This window comes from Rhododendron vialii, chromosome 11a, assembly GCF_030253575.1.
Source record: "Rhododendron vialii isolate Sample 1 chromosome 11a, ASM3025357v1".
Classification (NCBI taxonomy): Eukaryota; Viridiplantae; Streptophyta; class Magnoliopsida; order Ericales; family Ericaceae; genus Rhododendron; species Rhododendron vialii.
In genome coordinates this window covers 15,348,695-15,368,848 of record NC_080567.1, presented here as the reverse complement: position 1 = coordinate 15,368,848, position 20,154 = coordinate 15,348,695, and the positions used below count along the sequence as shown (strand labels likewise).

Genomic DNA, 20,154 nt, shown 5'->3' with positions numbered 1-20,154 from the left:
TTATCAAATCCTCTGAATTTAGTCATAAATCACTTTCTTTCCAGGCTTTCTATTAAAACCTCTTACAACTTATTGTTGGAGTTAAGTAATACCATGCAAATTGTAAAGTTATGAGGGTCGTGAATATATTGCCGACTTACACATGTTAGCACAACTTGAATAAATGCAGGAAAATGGATGCATAAGCATTCTAGCTCAACATCACTTTTACCAAAAGGTAACTCTGGTGAAAAAATGCCTCATCGGTGCTTGTAACACAGGGGAAGACATTTGCATTGTGGGCGTATAGCATGATTTCTAGGCCCCTACCTCTGTTGCTACAAGTATAGGTAATATGGTCCATCAACCATAACACTGGCCAATCTCAGCTGAACACATTCGTCAGTTTGGGCTTACATATCCTTTCTCATGGAAAGACATTTCATCTAGCCTCTAGCTGTGTCATGGTCACTTCATTGATGCTAGAAGAACTTTGGGTTTGTGCTGGGGAACGATCATGTGTCTCTTTGGAACTCCTTTCTGTATGAAATCCAGGTTGCTGGGGCTGGGGCAACATTACACTCTCAGAAACGAACATTAAGACCACAGATGACATACTTGGCCTATCTTCTGGGCATTTCTGCACACAGAGGAGACCAATCTGTATGCACCTTAAAACGTTTGACATTGGAGATGAGTGCTCCATCAGCGAATCTAATAGTTCAGAAGCCTTTCCTTTAGTCCAAAGGTTCCATGCCTGAAATGGCTCAATATAGTTCTGATTAGATACCAAACACCGAGAAAAATATGACGAAATTGAAAAGGAGATCATATTCTTTGTCGGTGAACTTACATGTCCAAGAAGGTTAAGATCGTGGTCTGGATGTTGGAATTGTCTGTTCTTTTTCCCACTAATTATTTCTAAAACTATGACTCCGAAGCTAAAAACATCTGATTTTGTTGAAAATAGGCCATCAATTGCGTATTCTGGTGACATGTAACCGCTGCATCATGTTGAAGTTATTAGAGATTAGTGCGAATATGATCTTAAGATAGGAGTCCTCCTTTATCCCATGACTTTGCAACAGAAACATGCTAACTTTTTGAGCTAGGTTATCAAGTAATTAAAATATGGCTTCCACAATAAACAAGGAAACATGACTTAGGTCACTTACTAAGTTCCAATCACCCTTTTTGTTTTTTCCGAACAGTGATCACCTTCAAAAGCCCTAGCCAGACCAAAATCTGAAATCTTAGGATTCATCTCACTGTCAAGTAGTATATTGCTAGCTTTAAGATCCCTATGAATGATTCTCAATCTTGAATCTTGGTGAAGATAAAGAACCCCTCGAGCAATTCCCATAATGATATCCAAGCGCATCCTCCATGTGAGCAATTTATTTTGTGCTCTCTCTAGACCTGCTTGGTGAAACATAATTCTGAGAACAACTTTGATCATACCTACTCTACTTGTATTTGTCAAATATAAATTATGAAGGCAAGCAAAAGTGGAAAGTTGAGAGGGCAAACCAAAAATGGAGGAATCCAAGCTTCCATTAGGCATGTACTCGTAAACTAAGATTCTTTCCTCTCCGTGGATGCAACATCCCAAAAGCCTAACTAGATTACGATGTTGAAGTTTGGCAATCAAGATAACCTCATTTTTGAATTCTTTTAGACCTTGTGTGGAATTTTTTGAGAGCCGCTTGACAGCTATGTCTTTAGACTCTTTTCCAATTGATAGCTGACCCTACAGGAATCAACATAGGATATGCTGTGATCATCATGCCAAATTTTACAACTATTTCCCTCTCTTTTGGAGAATTTTCATCTGCCCACTAAAATAGCGTAGATGCAGTGGAATAAATTTACCTTGTACACGGATCCAAAACCACCTTCTCCAATTTTATATGTATCAGAAAAGTTGTTCGTTGCCCTTGCAATGGAGTCTATTTCAAAGATGGTTAATTCTATGTTTTCTTGGTCATTGTCTTGATTATCGAATCCTCCATCTGGTAATCACAAAACACATTAGAAGACATACTGATTACATTCAATATTTGGTTACCCTGAAATAAGGAACGCAAGACAAACCAATTTTATTCTATATCTTGTTCTTAATTCTCTCTCTCTTACCCGTAAAGCAAGGTTTCAAATACTGGTGAAAAAAGTAATTCGTGCAGAATTGTGTCTTTGTTTACGGTGACAGACCCACAGTCTGGCCACATTATTCTATATGTAGCAGCAACAAGGACACGACACCGTCACTCCGACACGTAAATTTTTTAAAAATGGGGGGCACTGGGACACATCTTAAATAATGTTTGTGTATGCAATCATTTGAATAAAAAGGGCTATAATTCTAAATATTTAATATCATATTTACCTTAAATCCTTATTTGTCATCACATTTTTCACAAAAGTATTCCAACAAAGATTATTTCATAATATGTGTGTCCTATCGTATGTCATACAAAGATGAAAAACTTCTCTAAGCTTTAACAAGAGAGTGTTAATTGTTTCGTTTAACACCCATAATGTGTCTTCTGTGTCCGGATCATTTTTTATAGGGTCCCCGGAGTGTCTAAACTACAAACGTTGAGCAAAAATTAGGGCACTTTGGATTTGAGTGGCAAACACATGTTCAGAATTTTTTTGGAGAGCTATGTAGCATGGACACAGATACGGATGCTAATACGGACACGGACACATATACGGGACACGAAAATTCTAAAATAATGGAGACATGGACACAGCCGGGGACACAAAAATATGTGTATATTTATATACTCCCTCCGTCCTTTTTTAAGTGTTCCGTTTTGTAACTCCAACTTATTAAAAAAACATCATCATTACACCTTTTACATCAACTTTTACCTCCACTTTCCCTACTTACCCTCTACAGAGACATCATCATTACATTTTTACTCACTAACTTTTTCAAAATGGAATCTAGTTTTAGGGGCAAAATGAAAAATGTACCAACTTTTACCCACTAACTTACAAAATAGACACTTATTAAGGGACAACCTAAAATGGTATACTGGACTTTAAAAAGGGGATGGAGGGAGTAACTTTTTTTTGATAAGATATATATGTTATACTAGCACATTATGATGCACCGACACTCCTCTAGGTCGTCGTATCGGTGTGTTAGGACACGGGGGACACGGCTAGAAATGTTTCCAACACACCACATGCCACGTGGTGTGTCAAATAATTTAGTTTAAATTTTTGACGGGGACACGGGGTGACACAGGTGGGACACGTATGGGAACACGACGGGGGTGCATTTGTATTTTTAAAATTTTTTTGGGGGTAAATATGTTATTACTCAAAGTTTTGGGTTAAAACATAATTAAAACATATATCGACTACTTTAAACCCTAATTGGCTTCTCTCTCATCTCTCTCACAATCAACAGCAGCTCAGAGCTATCTCACGATCGACAGCAGCTCTCGCAATATCTCTTCGAGTCTCGCAATCTCTCTCTCTCACTCTCGGTATGTATGTATGTCTCTCTCTCACTCACTCTCTCTCGGTATGTGTATATACGTGTGTGTGTTTGTATTTGATCTTGTCTCTCTCTCACTTTTGCTTTCGGTATATATGTATATATATGTGTGTGTGGAAAAATAATATATATTTAAATATACACATGGTGTGTCCCTGCTGTGTCCGTATCCCTTTTTTTTTTTGAATTCCCGGTGTTCGTGTCTGTGCTACATAGCTAGCACATATACACATATATATAACTATATTAGTTAGATATACTCTGATGTACCAAATATATACAGTGACAATATGTATAGCAGTGCATACATAAATAAATAAATATATATATATATATATATATATATATATATATATATTTTAATATAAATATAAATATAAATACACACACACACACACATATACGACGACTTACACACACACAAAGTGAGAGAGAGAGAGAGAGACTGCTTCAATTGATGATGTTGATCTAGGATTCCTGCTTGGCTGCTTGAATTGACTGATCGATATTTGTTTTGTCGATGTTTTAGTATTGCTTATATAGCTTTAATTCCACTAAAACCTAAACATTTGAGTAATAGCATGTTTACACCCGATATTTTTTTTTTTAAATATTGCACATCCTCCCCCCCTCCCCCCCCCCCCCCCCCCCTGCATGCTCCCTTCTGCAACAAAAAAAAAACCCTCAAGGAAGACACCACATGGCATGTCCAATACGTATTTAGTCGTGTCCCTATGTCCAATACGCGGACACAACGACCTTTACGAGTTTCGGTGCTTCATAGCCGAAGAGTATTGGTGTTCGAAAAGCACCGACACCGATACTTTGACTCTGACGAAGTATCCGTGCTACATAGTGTTATACAGATGCTCAAGGCATTTTATGTTTTACTGCCTGCATTAGCATTACTTGGTAGTGATTAATTTTTCTAATAACGGCATCACGACTCGTAATGGTTGCGATTGCAGTGTTATAGCCATGGGAGTATCAAATGACACAGGCAAAGGGAATCGGTTGTAGTAGTCATGAATTTTTGAAAATTGTTTTTGACAAAAAGAAGATTTAGAGTGCCTAAATCCTCCATAACGGTCGAGTATATTGGCCGTAACAAACCGTAAACCGGTCCATGAATAAAAAAAACTGATACCTAACAGGAACTGCTCCATACGCATGCAATTTTCCATCTCACTAGTATATTGGGGTGTATCTGAAGGCTCAAAAACCATTTCTTATTGCCCAATATGATAACCCCGAGATTTTAAAACCTAGGTTCCTATGCAACCAAATCAACTATAAGGAAAATAATACAAGGAAAACAGAGTAGAAATGCAAGATTTAGGAAAAGCAATTTCGCTTACATTTTCTTCTCTTCTTCATCACCAACCAACAGACAAAGGAGATAATCAAGAATGACGTCAAGACAACAGATGCCACCAATATGGCCACCTTCTTTCCGTTAAGACTTCTGGATTTCTTCAAGTATTGAGCTGAATAGAAGAAAATCATGGCCCTCAAATGATCAAATCGCAGATACTATGTTATGCAAAATGGTGTATTTTTTCACGCTTCAAGGTAGTCTTTTCACTCTGAAATAGTACCATAGTTTATTTTCAAGTAGGTATTGAAAGATAACAGAAATGCAGTAATGCAGTTATTTCTAGGTTAGTGAATGTGAAAAAGTTCTTATCCCATAAGTTGGTGGCTAATTTTATATCCTCGTGATTTAGTTTGCTAACTAATGAATTTGTGCCTTTGTGGTAACTTGCCTCTTATTTTTTAGTTTTGCCACTAATTATTAGTATTTATACAAAGGAGTATTCATAGCCTCTGTTGTTTTCGGAATTTAATAATATAGCCTCAACCCCTAAATTGTAGAGCTTTTCAAAATGCAAAGTGCTATTCTAGATATTTAAATCTTCAAGTAGAATGATGTAGCAATGATATTTGTAAGTGAATTTATCTTGACGTTTCTTTTTTGGTTTTAAAAAGACCGATTCACAACTTGACAACATACTTGTATTTTTTTCCCTTGTTGTATGGCAAACTATATCACAAGGATCTACAATTGGGTCTGATTGCCTAGGGGTGAGCAAAATCAATCCAAACTGGCCGATTTGATTTGGTTTTTTAGTAGTGTGGTCTCGTCCCGGTTTATATGAAAGATGAATCAAATGGTTTGGTTTGTGGATTTATTCTCACAGTTTTGGTTCCGAATGGATCTGGACCACAACTTATTATATTACATTTAATTGGTACTTTATTTGAAAACCACTAGATATTAATAGACTCAATGATATACTTTTAGCCTATATAATTAACACATACTTTATTAACTATCAGTGAGTTTTAATTTACTTTAGCGACTTTGGTGATCTTAATGAAATTGGTTCAAAATCAAGTTTTATTTTGAAAAATTTATGCAAATTGTTTTTGCCTCAAATGCTTTGTAAACTGTAACCGAACTGTCTAATACAGTATGTAATAACACATTAGACGTAAGTGTGGTTCGTGCTTCGGTTATATGCATTTTGCAGATTATTTTGGTCCTCGGAATCTTCAATACGTAAGTGCTGGGTTGGTTCATGGTTTACCACATAAACAGAATCAATCTGGTCCATACTTACTCCTAGCTAATATATAATAACAATCTGATCCTGGAAAAAAAATCTTGAGCCCGGACAGACCCATATAATAGCAGAGACAATGTTTTATATTCGAACTTTACCTCAAAATGACTTACCTAATTCAATTGCGTCAACCCGTACGTATAAATCTTGTCCTCCATCAGGGAACCTTCTTACATCCATCAAATTTCCATACCATGTGATGCAGATGCCCCTCCCTCCAACTACGTATGCTGTGCAAGAACAGTTTCTCAGGCACTTCTCCTTGCACTCCTGCATGCTCAAGTTCTTCCACACAAGTGCCTTGGATGTATCTGGCATCTTTGCTTTTGCAATCTTCACAAACCCGTCTCCATTCCCGCACATGGCTAGTGCCTGGCGCTTCTTCACGCACCCACCCGACGCATCCTGCAAGTACCACTCGTCTGTTGATCTAGGCTCGTACCCTGGAAGGCATGTGCACTCAAACTCACGCCCATTGTTTGAGTCGCAATCACCATAAACGCCACACCTTCTGTAATTGTCACACTGGTCCTCGGGGACTGAGTAGAACCGCACCCATCTACCGAGCCACGAAACCATTTGTATGGACCCAGATTCATCCACAAACTTTGTAGACGCAATTGAGTTGTTGATTAGGGTATACACTGTAGATACTTCATCTTGATTGTCAATGTAACTAGCGTTGAATAAGAACCAGTACGTCGTATTGGGACTACCACTCATTTCATTCTCGATCCATACGGGTGTGCTTCGCCACACTCGCACTGAGCCGTTGTAAAGCACTAATTGGGGTGACCCACTTGGTTCCACCCTGTAGGAGTATTGTCCAACACCCGGGTCATCTCTTGACTTCCAAGACGTGAGGATCCGGTCAAGACCGGTCCTCAGGTCTAGCCCAAGCTTCATGTGTGGTAGCATGGTATTCGTAGGATGATCAAAACTTTGCCAGACAACGTCACTTACAGTATCACCTTGGAACAAAACAAAATTTCCCGAATCCATGAGCCGAGCTGAATAAAACGTACTTGTATTTGTGCCTGTTTCTGCTACTGAAAGATTTGTGTCCCAGTGTGTAATGTTTTGGCTATTGTCGTAGATGGCAAGGTTCCCATCCTGGTTGAGGAACAATACTCCAGAGGGACCATTGATTGGTTTCTCTCTATTGGCCACCCAAACAACAGTTTGCTCTGAGATCTTGTTGTACCATATTCCGACATATCGACGATTAGAATTTTCTGGGCTGAAAAACCCCAGTGCGAAGGTCTCCCCATTTGACACCAAAAGATCCCCATCTTTGATGGATTGGTTTGGAGTTATGGTGTCAGTGGAAGTGCAAACTCTGAGTAAAAGAAATGGAAGCAATAAATTGAAGACGCCCTTTTCAGGATCCATTTTTTGGGTTTGCAATTTATTCGTTATGTTCACTGGTTAAATTTAGGGACGCCTTAGTAGCAGAGTAAATCTTCCTCTGCTTCTCATAATTGAGGTTTGATTCTTAGATGTTATGGTCAATACCAAAGGCAATATAGTCAATAGATTTGACTCAACATCATGGAAAAAGTATAACGAAATTGGGTTGATGTGATTATAAAAGAACTGATTGAATACTCAGACGTCTTGCGTGACCTTTTCATTGCTCTGGGACTACAGGACTGAGATCTGTTAAGACAAAAGCACGTAGTACTTTCAAGGGACCTTAATTTATGAGAAGATGTTAAGGGAAGTCTATCATATAACACCAATCAATCCTTTTTGGGCATTTCTTTGGCATAATCTATAGGACACTTAATTTTGAAAGTATAGTCATCTCTTCATTTTAATAAACGTATAGTTTTCTGTAGACAACTGTACATCTTTAGTTTGAAGGCGTAGCTTGCTGGGTTTTCCTTAAGAGAAGTATAAAGTGTCATTTTGCCAAAAACAAAAAACGTACATTTTTTATTTGGTCAGGGATGTCACTACAGTCATTTTTGTGAGCCACCTTTTATGTGTTTTGGGTCTGAATTCTGAAGCTTGCAATCAAATGAGATCCATGGTCCTTGATCTGTGATTGAGTTTTTGTGGTTGTTGGTTTACCTCTTTAGTTCATTTGTGTCACGTTTAACAGTTCTCTTATGATTGCTTTAGGAGATTGGCTTGTGATTTTCAACGGACCCAACAACCATAAAATGTTCAGCAGTGAAGACTTTGAAAGAGTGCCTCATCCTTGTCATTCATGCCCCGGTCAAGTTTGGGAAACAGTCACTAAATTCAAACATCCATTCAAGTTGTGATGAGGTAAATGTCCGACTTTTCATAACAGTTTCAACACAATGTGATTTTGTTTCTGTTTTGATCTCCAAAGTCATCTAGAAGATGCTACTTTTCCTGAAATTCTTTACACGCAAACTTCTTCATAGAGATCTCCGAAGTCATCTAGAAGATGCTACTTTTCCTGAAATTCTTTACATGCAAACTTCTTCATAGACCCAACAGAGAAGGGGTCCTAAAAGATTCTGTCACTGGATTAAGATAAGCTTTTGCAGCAAGTAACCAAAGGAGAGACAGTTTTTCAAGCTTTTGCACATATTTGATAAACGAGATTTATTTTCATGTTGCAGCCTTATTCTTATGCGTATTATTCATATTTGTAGTACCTGATTAATCTCTCATACCACCAATGAGAGCTGATATTCAGTATCATTTGTTAAAGTAAGACCATAGGAATGAGCTAAACCCTAAACCCGATAACCAACCTACAGAAGTCCCTAAAGGTCAAACCTAAATTACAGAGGCAAAAAAAATATTTACACAATTTATATCTTCATTAGTGGGATCCCGAGGAGACCGTGGAAATAGAAACACAAATATTCTAGCCGTTTAATTCCCAATTTCCCTCTTTATATGTGGAGAGAGACCTTGGGTATCATAGACATTTATCAAAGCCTAAATCTCTGTTTGGCTTGGTTTAGGTAATATGGAGGCCAGTGGGTCTAAATAATACAGGCTGATTCCAGCCGAAAGCATCTGTCAATTGTACTGTTCCATATCCAAAATACGTAGCGAGCATCTAGGTAACTCATGGTCGCTTCATTGATGCTAGGAGAACTTTGAGCTGGTGACCTTTTTTGCGTCTCCTTGGGACCCCTTTCAATATAAAAGCCAGGTTGCTTGAGCTGGGGCAGAACGACAGTATCTGAAACTAACATTATGACCACTGATGACATAGTCGGTCTATCTTTAGGGCATTGCACGCATAGGAGACCAATTTGTATGCATCTCAACACCTTAGATATTGAAAATGATCCTTCCATCAGTGGATCTATTAACTCAGAAGCCTGTCCATCAATCCAAAGTTTCCATGCCTGAAATAGCTAAATATAGTAAGAAATAGAATGTAAAAAAATAAATAAATATGAGAGCTCAAAAGGTTATCAGATTCTTCGACTAACGAACTCACATGTCCAAGAAGGTTCAGATCATGGTCTGCATGATGGAATTTTCTGTTCCTTTTGCCACTCATTATTTCCAAAACAATGACTCCAAAGCTAAAGATATCTGATTTTGTTGAAAATAGGCCATCGATTGCGTATTCGGGAGCCATATAACCACTGCAGAACAATATAAAAAGAAATGAAAATTTGGTGCTTAAGGTTATTACGCGTAAAACAAAAAACATGACTAAGCTCACATACTAAGTTTCGACCACCCTTTTTGTTTTTCCCGATGACTGGTGACCTAGCCAAGCCCAAATCTGAAATTTTAGGGTTCATCTCATTATCAAGTAGCACATTGCTGGCTTTAAGGTCCCTATGAATTATTCTGAACCTCGAATCTTGATGGAGATGAAGAACCCCTCGAGCAATCCCAATAATGATATCAAGGCGCCTACTCCATGTGAGCAATTTGCTTCGTGTTCTGCGTCTGGATGAAAATCATGACATTTCATGTTAGGTTACAATCAGAAAACTTCTGTGAAAAATATGGTGTCCCATTAATCAAGTATGAATCCTGAGGAACAAAAAAAAGAAAGTTTATTGGGCAAACCAAAAATGAAGGAATCCAAGCTTCCATTAGGCATGTACTCGTAATCTAGCATTCATTCTTCTCCACACATGCAACATCCAAAAGCCTAACTAGATTACGGTGTTGAAGTTTGGCGATCAAAAATAACCTCATTTTTGAATTGCTTTAGACCTTGTTTGGAATTTGTTGAAAGCCGCTTCTTGACAGCTATGGCTTTTCCAGTTGGTAGATGCCCCTATCTAATCAACGCGAGTCATTTTCATTGCAACTACTTCGTAAGTAGTTCTTTCCTAGAGAATGCTCATCGTTCCAGTTTTTTATAGATTCCATCAAAAGACAAAATTATCTTGTAAACAGAGCCGAAACCTCCCTCTCCAATTTTATTTGTTTCAGAAAAGTTGTTAGTTGCCCTTGCAACAGTGACCTATCAAAGATGGGCAATTCTATGTTCTCGTCATCACTTTCTTGAATTCCTTTCCCTGCACCAATAAAGCAAAACACAAGAAAGTGTAAACATAAATGAGTTCAATACTCAGTCACTCGAGATGAGGCGTGTGTCATGGGGGAGGCCGGGTGGAGCCCTAGTGTGTGATTCTGAATTTTATAATCATGAACAAAACTAAGGTTACAAATACTGATAGAAAACATAGTTTTTCCGAAACAGTTACATGGTTCTTTGTTCAGAGTGATATGCCTGCCTTCAACTACATCGTTCTGTATGACTTTTTCATATGTTTTTTTCTGTTTGTAAGGCTTATCTAGTTGTGATTTATTTTCCTATGCAATCAAAATATAACATGAAATCAAAGACAACAACATAAGAAAACATAGTAAGAAATGCACCGGTGAAGGCCTTAGGCTCACTAGTGGAATTGACCAAACTGGAATTTGCTCAATTTTTTAAAACAATTGGTATTATTTAGTTTTCATTGTCTTTTGCTCAGGGTTTTTTCAAAATTATTAGGATCAATTGTTTGATCAGTACGAGAGGAATCAAAGGTATAAAAATATAGATTGTAATTGAAAAAAGTTAAAACGACACTAATGACAATAAACACAAATGTTTGCAAAAAAAATTGTCTTCAATGATCCTTTTTCTTTGCGTTTGATCGTAATTTTTGTTGTTTTGACTCCTTGTCGAGGCGACTGATGAGTCCATGAAGTTTGACGAGAATCTAATGAAATTCAAAAAGACAACCGGAAAAATTAATTTAACCTAAAGGTTTGTGAATCATTTTGAATTTATGTTTGCTTGGGTATGTTAAAGATTTTATATTTTCATTGTATTTATGTTTTTGCTTTCTATAACCATGTCTAGTTATTTTGAAGGGAACCGTTGATGACAACAGCGGGGAAATTGCACCGAGTCCTCCATAACAGGTAAATATTCTCTGGTCCTTCTTGGTAGACAGAGATCAAATATCATACTTTACTATATAGTCTTAGATTGGTACACAAGTTACTATTCATTGAGTCCACATTAGAGAGGCAAAAAAAAACAACAAAAAAGTACCCGATTTATATTTTGATTAGTGGGATCCCAAGGAGACAGGAATTAAATAGATACACAAACAGTCTAGCCCAACCCCATTTTAAACAGGGACGGAGCCAGAAATTTCACCACGCAGGGGCGACCGTGCATACGAAAAAATAAATAAATACACATGTATAATCACGTAAATACATTAAAACTCAAAATAACATAAATACATAAATCGGTTTAACTAATGAGATCGATCTTGATGTATGTGTCTTATTTTTCTTTATTGTTCATCTTTTTTTTCATTCATCACAACTAGACGAATTCAGTGCATAGGTTTTCATGTTACTTGATCTTACCAGTCAAAAAATAAAGAATTAGGAGATGTCTAGAACAACAATTGGGGAAAGACATACCTACAACTTAAATTTCATCAAAATTACTTAGGGTTTCCAAAATCTCTTCTCCTTTGTCTCTATTTTCTCGAAATTGCCTTTGAAGTCTTAACAAGTGGGGATGTTTATGCCGAGAGTTTGTGCCGACGGGGGCGGGGTTAAGGGGGATTTGGTGTGCCATTGAGATTTTAGGGCAAAAAGAAATAAAACTGTAAAACACTAAACCCATCTAACGAAAGGTGGAAGCAATGGCGTAGCCAGGAATTAACGATAGTGGGGGCACTTTTTAAACACACGTTAACAAAAAAAAAAATTCATAATTAGCAACACCAAAATAATAAAAGAATACTTGTGCTAAAAATAATTTAAAAAAAAGCTAACACATTTAGTAAGGAAGGTAGTAATTTCATAAACTATCAAAATAATCAATTGTTTGAATTGTCTTAATGGACCAAGTCTAATAGCAGTTAGATACACAATAACTAAAATGTTAATATTTAGCAATCTTGATCCAATCAGAAAAAATGTGCTTTTCTTTTCAAATTTTATGCTTAAACCTCTAATTTCGTCACGCGTTGTGAGTTCTATTGACAAAGACAAGATTACTTTCAAAATAGTGAATAATTAATGAAGTATAATGCATATAACCCATGGCTTAGCCACTTACAAATTTGGACATTATGTATTGAGGAGTTTCAAATGGTGAGTCGTGACTCTTTTTATTCATTAAACATCTCACTTCGCAAGTGTAGTAGAATTGTTGTAATATTGGAAACAAAAAGTTGCGAATGAAATATATACAAAATGTATTAAAGTAATTAAACAAAGAATAATTTAAGAAGCCAATTACAGGGAAAAAATACAAAATCTGAAAAAAAAAAAAAAGAGTATTCAGTGGGGGCGCATGCCCCCGCTCGTCCTCATGTGGCTCCGCCACTGGGTGGAAGTTTCTTACTTGAATATTCATAATATTAACCCTATAATTTTTTATTTTTTGTTATATTTTAGCCCTTAACCTTTAGTAATTAATGTTGGTATCCTCGTAGTTCAGTTCAAATGTTATAATTATATACTCCCTCCGTCCCTTTTTAAATGTCCTACTTCGTAACTCTAACTTATTAAAAAAACATCATCATTATACCTTTCACATCAACTTTTTCCTCCACTTTCCTTACTTACCCATCATCATTACACTTTTTACTCACTAACTTTTCAAAATAGAATCTACTTTTAGGGACAAAATAGACAATGTTCCAACTTTTACTCACTAACTTTACCAAATGGACACTTATTAAGGGACAACCCAAAATGGAATACTGGACTATAATAAGGGGACGGAGGGAGTATATTTTTTCAAAATTCTATACAGGGGCGAGCCTATATACTTTCATAGAATTGTTTTTTTACATATAATAGTAGTGTTTCTTTTCTTTCTTGCAGGGGCGACCGCCCCTATTGGCCCCCCCTTGATTTTAAATGATTGCAACATCGTGAGCGATTAGTGCCCAATATTCACTCGTTATCATTGGAGAGAGGCATTGGGTATCATTGATGTATATCAAAGCTGAAATCTATGTTTGCCTTTGTTTAGGTAATACGGTTGGTCTAAAAAATAAAGGCTGATCCTAATTGAATGCGTCTGTCAGTATCATCTCATTTATCCTTTTCCATATCAAAAATATTTTAGCGAGCCTCTAGGTGAGTTATTGTAACTTCATTGATGCTAGCATAACTTTTAGCCGGCGAACCTTCATGCGTCTCTTTGGGACTCTCAATGTAAAAGCCAGGTCGCTTGGGCTGGGCCAAAACTACAGTCTCATAAACTAACATTAAGACCACCGATGACATAGACGGTCTGTCTTTAGGACATTTCTGCACGCATAGGAGACCAATCTGTATGCATCTCAACTGTTTAGACATTGAAAATGATCCTTCCGTTAGTGGATCTATTAACTTGGAAGCCTTTCCGTCAATCCAAAGTTTCCATGCCTGAAACAACTCAATATAGTGAGAAATCAAATAAAAATGCTCAAAAGGCTGTTACATATATTCTTCGTCTATTAACTTACATGTCCAATAAGGTTTAGATCATGGTCTTCGTGATGGAATTTTCTGTTCCTTTTGCCACTTATTATCTCCAAAACTATGACTCCGAAGCTAAAAATATCAGATTTTGTTGAAAATAGGCCATCGATTGTGTATTTGGGAGCCATGTAACCACTACATAACATAGAAAGAGTTATAAAAAATTAGTGCTAGATGTTATTACGTGTACAACAGGCAACATGACTAAGATCACATGCTAAGTTCCAACCACCCTTTTTGTTTTTGCCGATGACTGATCACCTCCAAAAGCCCTAGCCAAGCCAAAATCTGAAATTTTAGGATTCATCTCACTATCAAGTAGCACATTGCTGGCTTTAAGATCCCTATGAATGACTCTCAATCTCGAATCTTGATGAAGATAAAGAACCCCTCGAGCAATCCCAACAATGATATCTAGTCGCCTACTCCATGTAAGCAATTTGCTTCATGTTATTTCTGTGACTCAATGGAAGACATGACACTTTTTGTTAGTTTATTTTCTGGGTCATATAATCGGAAAAACTTGGGTTAAAAATACATATGCTTTCCCATCAATCAAGTATGAATCTCTAGGAAGACAAAAAAGAAAAAAAGGTTTATTGGGCAAACCAAAAATGAAGGAATCCAAGCTTCCGTTAGGCATGTATTGGTAAACTAGCATTCGTTCTTCTCCACAGATGCAATAGCCCAAAAGCCTAACTAGATTACGGTGTTGAAGTTTGGCGATCAAAATAACCTTGTTTTTGAATTCCTTAAGACCTTGTTTGGATTTCGTCGAAAGTTGCTTAACAGCTATGTCTTTTCCATTTGATAGATGCCCCTGTGTTAGTCAACACACAAGTGTCATTTTCATCACAGCTACTTCGTAAGTCTCCGGCTTTTAGCTCTTTTTTAGAGAACATTTATCGTCTAGGTTTTTATGGATTCAATCAAAAGACAAAATTACCTTGTAAACAAAGCCGAATCCCCCCTCTCCAATTTTATTTGTATCAGAAAAGTTGTTAGTTGCCCCTGCAATGGTGACCATATCAAAGATGGGCAATTCTACATTTTCTTCATCACTTTCTTGTATGTCTATCCCTGGATCAATAATCACAAAACACATGAGAACATGAATCTAAATGGGTTCACTTCTCGGTCTCCCTGAATTGGGGAGTGGTGTAGGCAGAACCCTAGTGTTTGAATCTGTTTTTCATAACCATTAACAACAATAAAGAATGTTACAAGTACAAACGGAAAACGTAATTATGTTGAAACAATTACATTGTTCTTCGTTGAGAGTGATACCCCACCTGTCAACCTCATCATCCTTCCTTTCTACCACATCGTTCCCTATGGCTTTTTTGTATGTTTTTTTTTTTTGGTTCGTGTAGCATTAGCTAAAACTTATATGTGTGTGTGTGTGTGTTCCTATGCAACCAAAACATAAATTAAAATGCAGGTTAATTGCTTACCTCTTCTTCGCTTCTTCATCACCAACCAATAAACTACGGTGATAATTAGGATTGATGTCAAGACAACAGATGTTACCACAATGGACACCATCTTTCTGTTTAGTCTTCGAGAGTCCTTATGTTGAGCTGAATAAATCAAAAAGATTGGACATTGATGATCATCAAATCACAAACTTTTATCATACTCATTTTGCATAAATCATAATGCTATGGTTGATTTTAGATTCTTACAATGTTACAGAAAAATCTTTCAGTTAGACTACCTTTGTTGCCTCTGATAGTTAAGTTTGCGCTATATTCCTTCATAGTCCCATTTATTTTTGCACTGAGTTAAATAGCTCAGGCCTTCAATTGCAGAACAGTGTTACTAAATGCAGAATGCCATTTTACCAGAATTCGAATAGAGAATCTGCAAAATTAGAATGGTGCGGTTTTGATTTTTTTTAAGTAATTGCATAATTGGTATTAGGACAGGAATAGCAAACTGTGCTCCAATTGGTGGCCTGGACTAGTAGCACCATCTTTGTTGTCCTAGCTGGTGCACCCCGTGTGAGATAAGGAACGACTAAACCAACTATACTAAATTTACCACATGACATACCTAATTCAACTGCATCAACCCGTACATAAAAGTCTATTCCCCCCATTAGGAATTCTTCTTACATCCATCAAATTTTCATACCAAGTGATACAGTTTGCCCTCCTTCCTCCTTCTGCTTCACTTGCGTAAGCCAAGCAAGTACATTTTCTCAAGCACTCGTCCTGGCACTCATGCACACTCAGACTCATCCACACACGTGCCTTGGACATATCCGGAATCTTTGCATTCGCAACCTTCACAAATCCTTCTCCATTTCCACACATAGAAAGTGCATCGCGCTTCTTGATGCACCCGCCCGATGCATCCCGGAGGTACCACTCCTCGGTTGACCTGGGCTCGTATCCGGGAAGGCACGTGCACTCAAACTCTCCCCCATTGTTTGAGTCACAATAACCATACACGCCACACCGGCCATAATCATTGCAATTGTCTTGAGGGCACGAATAGTAATCAACCCATCTGCCAACCCACGTCACCATTTTTAAAGAACCCAATTCATCCACGAATAGTGTCGACACTTTTGATGCTTTGATCAGGGTGTAGAACATGGAGACTTCATCGCGATTGTTAAAGTAAGTTCCATTGAAGACCCAATTTTTGGGTGCTAACCATGATGGCATCCGCCAGACTCGGGTTGAACCCTTGAACATTACTAATTGGGGCAACTCACTCGGTTCCACCCAATAGGAGTATTCTCCCATTCCAGGGTCATCTCTCGACTTCCACGTTGTGAGTAGCCGTTTGAGACCGGTCTTCCTGTCCAACCCAAGCTTCATGTTTGGGAGCTGGGTATTCGTTGGATGATCAAAACTTTGCCAAACACCACCACCACTCCCACTATCTCCTTGGAACAACACCAAATTCCCTGAATCCAAGAGCTGAGCTGAATAAGAACCGGCAGTTATATTTGTGTGCCACATGGTAAGATTTCGGGTATTTTCGTAGATTTCAAGGTTTCCATTCTGGTTGAGGGATAGAACTCCTGTGGTTCTGTTGATTTGGTCGTCCCTGTTGGCAATCAAAATGACCTCATTTTTGAATTCCTTAAGACCTTGTTTAGAGTCAGTCGAAAGCCGCTTGACAGCTATATCTTTTCCAGTTGATAGATGCCCCTATGTCAATAATCAACAAAAAAGTCATTTTAATCACAACTACTTCGTAATTCTAGCTTTTAGCTCTTTCCTAGAGAATGTTCATCTTTCCACTATTTTTACGGATGTAATCGAAAGGCAAAATTACCTTGTAAACAGACCCAAAACCCCCCTCTCCAATTTTATTTGTTTCAGAAAAGTTGTTAGTAGCCCCTGCAATGGTGACCATATCAAAGATGGGCAATTCTACGTTCTCATCATCACTTTCTTGAATGTCTTTCCCTGCATCAATAATCACAAAACACGAGAAAATGTAATTTTTTCGATACAGTTTCTTGGTTCTTCGTTGAGAGTGATATGTCCTGCTTTCAACCGTATCAGGTATGACTTTTTCGGTTGTTTTTCCTGTTTGTATAGCATTATCTAATAGTGACTTACGTTCCTATGCAACCAAAACATAAACTAAGACAAAGATATGAGAAAACATGGTAAGAAATGGAGATTAATTGCTTACCTCTTCTTCGCTTCTTCATCACCAACCAACAAACTAAGGTGATAATTAGGACTGATGTCAAGACAACAGATGTCACCACCACAGCCACCATCTTTCCGTTTAGTCTTCTAGATTCCATATGTTGTGCTGAATAAATCGAAAACATCGGACATGGATTCATCGAATCACTAATTATACACATATCCGTAACTCATTTGAATAAATCATAACGGTATGGTTGATTTTAGATACTTGTAATGTCATCGTAAAATCTTTCGGTTAGATTGCCTTTGTTCCATCATATTGCCTCTGATAGTAAAGATTACCTTACATATCTTCATAGTCCCAATTGTTTTTGCATTTAGTTAAATAGCCTCAGGCCTTCAATTGCAGAATGGTGTAACTAAAGGCTACATGATACATAGCAAAATTTGTATAGAGAATCTGCATTTAGAATGGTGTAGTTTTGAATTTTGTTAAGTAATGGTACAATTGGGTTAAGGACAGAATAGCAAATTATCCTCCAATTGTTGGCCTAGATCAGTAGCACAAATTTTTATTTTTTGGAAAATGTTAGGATACATGAAAAAGGTTCCATGAAACTATCCAATAAATGAAATGAATGGTCCAGATTCATAGTTTCATGGACCGTTTTTCATGTATTGTACTATTTTTTTTTTTTGCCTGGCTTGTGAACCTGTGTAAGTTTAGGAACCTTCAACTAAAATTTTTCAAGAAATGACATACCTAATTCGACCGCGTCAACCCGTACATACAAGTCCATTCCCCCGTTAGGAAACCTTCTCACATCCATCAAATTTTCATGCCAGGTGAAACAATTTGCCATTGCTGCTCCTTTTGCTTCATTCGTGAAAGCCAAGCAAGAACAATTTCCCAAGCACTCCTCCTTGCACTCTTGCACGCTCAGGCTCATCTGCACATGTGCCTTGGATGTATCTGGAATCTTAACATTCGCAACCTTCACAAATCCTTCTCCGTTTCCACACATAGAAAGTGCCTCGTGCTTCTTGATGCACCCACCCGATGCATCCCGAAGGTACCACTCCTCTGCTGACCTGGGTTCATATCCCGGAAGGCACGTGCACTCGAACTCTCGCCCGTTGTTCGAGTCGCAATAACCGTACACACCACACCGGCCATAATAATCGCATTGGTCTTTAGGGACCGAGTAGAACTCAACCCATCTGCCAACCCATGTCACCATTTTTAAAGAACCCAATTCATCCACGAACAGTGTCGACACGTTCGACGTGTTGATCAGGGTGTAGAACGTATACACTTCGTCGCGATTATTAACGTAAGTGCCGTTGAATAAAAAACTTGGCGTGACCTCAGGCTTATCACTTGAATGGCGTGCTAACCATGGGGAAATCCGCCAAACTCGGGTTGAGCCCTTCAACATTATTAATTGGGGCAACTCATTGGGTTCAACCCTATAGGAGTATTCCCCGGTACCAGGGTCATCTCTCGACTTCCATGTTGTGAGAAACCATTCGCGACCGGTCGTGCGGTCCAACCCAAGCTTCATGTTTGGCAGCATGGTATTCGTTGGATGATCAAAACTTTGCCAAACAACACCACCACTCCCACTATCTCCTTGGAACAACACCAAATTCCCTGAATCCAAGAGCCGAGCTGAATAAGAACCCGCAGTTATATTTGTGTCCCACACGGGAAGATTTCGGGTATTGTCGTAGATTTCAAGGTTTCCATTCTGGTTGAAGGATAGAACTCCTGTGGTTCCGTTGATTGGGTCATCCCTATTGGCTACCCAAACAACGGTTCGTTCTGAAATCTTGTTATACCATATTCCAACATACCTTTGACTAGAATTTCCTGGACTGAAAAACCCAAGTGCGAAGGTTTCACCGCTGGACACTACAAGGTTGCCGTCTCTGATGGGTTGGGTTGGAGTTATGGTGTCAATGGAAGTGCAAAATCTGAAGAAAAGAAATGGGAGAATTAAAATGAAGACCCATTTTTTGGGATTCATGGTTCTGGTTTGTGATTTATTCTGAATTGAGGTAGAAATTAAACATGATATATGATATTATAGCAGAAGACCAAAGTCAAATTTGCTGGTTTCCTCAGTATTCTTGTAATTTTGTCAATGGAATGGATTGGACTTTTGCGTCGTTGAATGGTACGTGTGGGGTTTGGTTGAATGATATTTATTGGGGTTCGGCATTGTCCTGGTCCTTTCTGAGTTGATCTACAATTTATGACCCACACACGACTTTTCAAATTACCAGTAAACGTTTTTATTGTTCTGCCACACCTAGAGCTTTTAAGCACAAAAAATAGATATACGTTTTTTCCACTCTGATTTTTAACCATTAGCATAGGGCATCATATTTGCTTAAGCTTAGGCCTGTCATGGAACCAGATTAAATCCAGTTCTGATCCATA

The 20,154-nt window shown here is 37.9% G+C and overlaps 4 protein-coding genes and 1 long non-coding RNA gene across 10 annotated transcripts in view; 1 reads left to right on the top strand and 4 right to left on the bottom strand.

The window, feature by feature from the left end:
* LOC131308591 (formyltetrahydrofolate deformylase 1, mitochondrial-like) overlaps positions 1–20,154 on the bottom strand; it is a 64,980-nt gene that overhangs the window by 24,267 nt on the left and 20,559 nt on the right. The window lies entirely within an intron of this gene.
* Positions 88–8,232, bottom strand: LOC131308586 (G-type lectin S-receptor-like serine/threonine-protein kinase RKS1). 3 transcript variants are annotated; one of them, XM_058335533.1, is made up of 7 exons: positions 6,234–8,231; positions 4,852–4,980; positions 1,852–1,991; positions 1,510–1,729; positions 1,155–1,398; positions 833–983; positions 95–736 (listed from the first exon to the last, which is right to left on the bottom strand). In XM_058335533.1, exons 1-7 carry the CDS (start codon positions 7,510–7,512, stop codon positions 422–424), a joined length of 2,478 nt encoding a protein of 825 aa, XP_058191516.1. In that variant the 5' UTR covers positions 7,513–8,231; the 3' UTR covers positions 95–421. The 3 variants fall into 3 exon arrangements, with proteins under 3 accessions (XP_058191515.1, XP_058191517.1, XP_058191516.1); XM_058335532.1 differs by having other exon boundaries at positions 88–736; positions 1,155–1,729; positions 6,234–8,232; XM_058335534.1 differs by lacking the exons at positions 1,510–1,729; positions 1,852–1,991 and having other exon boundaries at positions 91–736; positions 6,234–8,232.
* Positions 3,082–13,543, top strand: LOC131308595 (uncharacterized). Of its 4 annotated transcripts, none has more exons than XR_009194497.1 (4): positions 3,082–3,490; positions 8,248–8,397; positions 11,455–11,505; positions 13,441–13,543. It is a non-coding gene; the product is annotated as an uncharacterized LOC131308595 (long non-coding RNA). The 4 variants fall into 4 exon arrangements; XR_009194498.1 differs by having other exon boundaries at positions 11,444–11,505; XR_009194496.1 differs by lacking the exon at positions 13,441–13,543 and having other exon boundaries at positions 3,083–3,490; positions 11,444–12,882.
* On the bottom strand, positions 13,684–15,630 carry LOC131306910 (G-type lectin S-receptor-like serine/threonine-protein kinase SD1-1). The gene is made up of 6 exons (XM_058333339.1): positions 15,540–15,630; positions 15,032–15,165; positions 14,695–14,905; positions 14,340–14,499; positions 14,070–14,220; positions 13,684–13,989 (listed from the first exon to the last, which is right to left on the bottom strand). Exons 1-6 carry the CDS (start codon positions 15,628–15,630, stop codon positions 13,684–13,686), a joined length of 1,053 nt encoding a protein of 350 aa, XP_058189322.1.
* Positions 14,284–19,881, bottom strand: LOC131306909 (G-type lectin S-receptor-like serine/threonine-protein kinase RKS1). The gene is made up of 5 exons (XM_058333338.1): positions 18,472–19,881; positions 17,746–17,871; positions 17,380–17,513; positions 15,540–17,252; positions 14,284–15,165 (listed from the first exon to the last, which is right to left on the bottom strand). The coding sequence occupies exons 1-4, from the start codon at positions 19,736–19,738 to the stop codon at positions 16,155–16,157; spliced, it is 2,625 nt and encodes an 874-aa protein (XP_058189321.1). The 5' UTR covers positions 19,739–19,881; the 3' UTR covers positions 14,284–15,165; positions 15,540–16,154.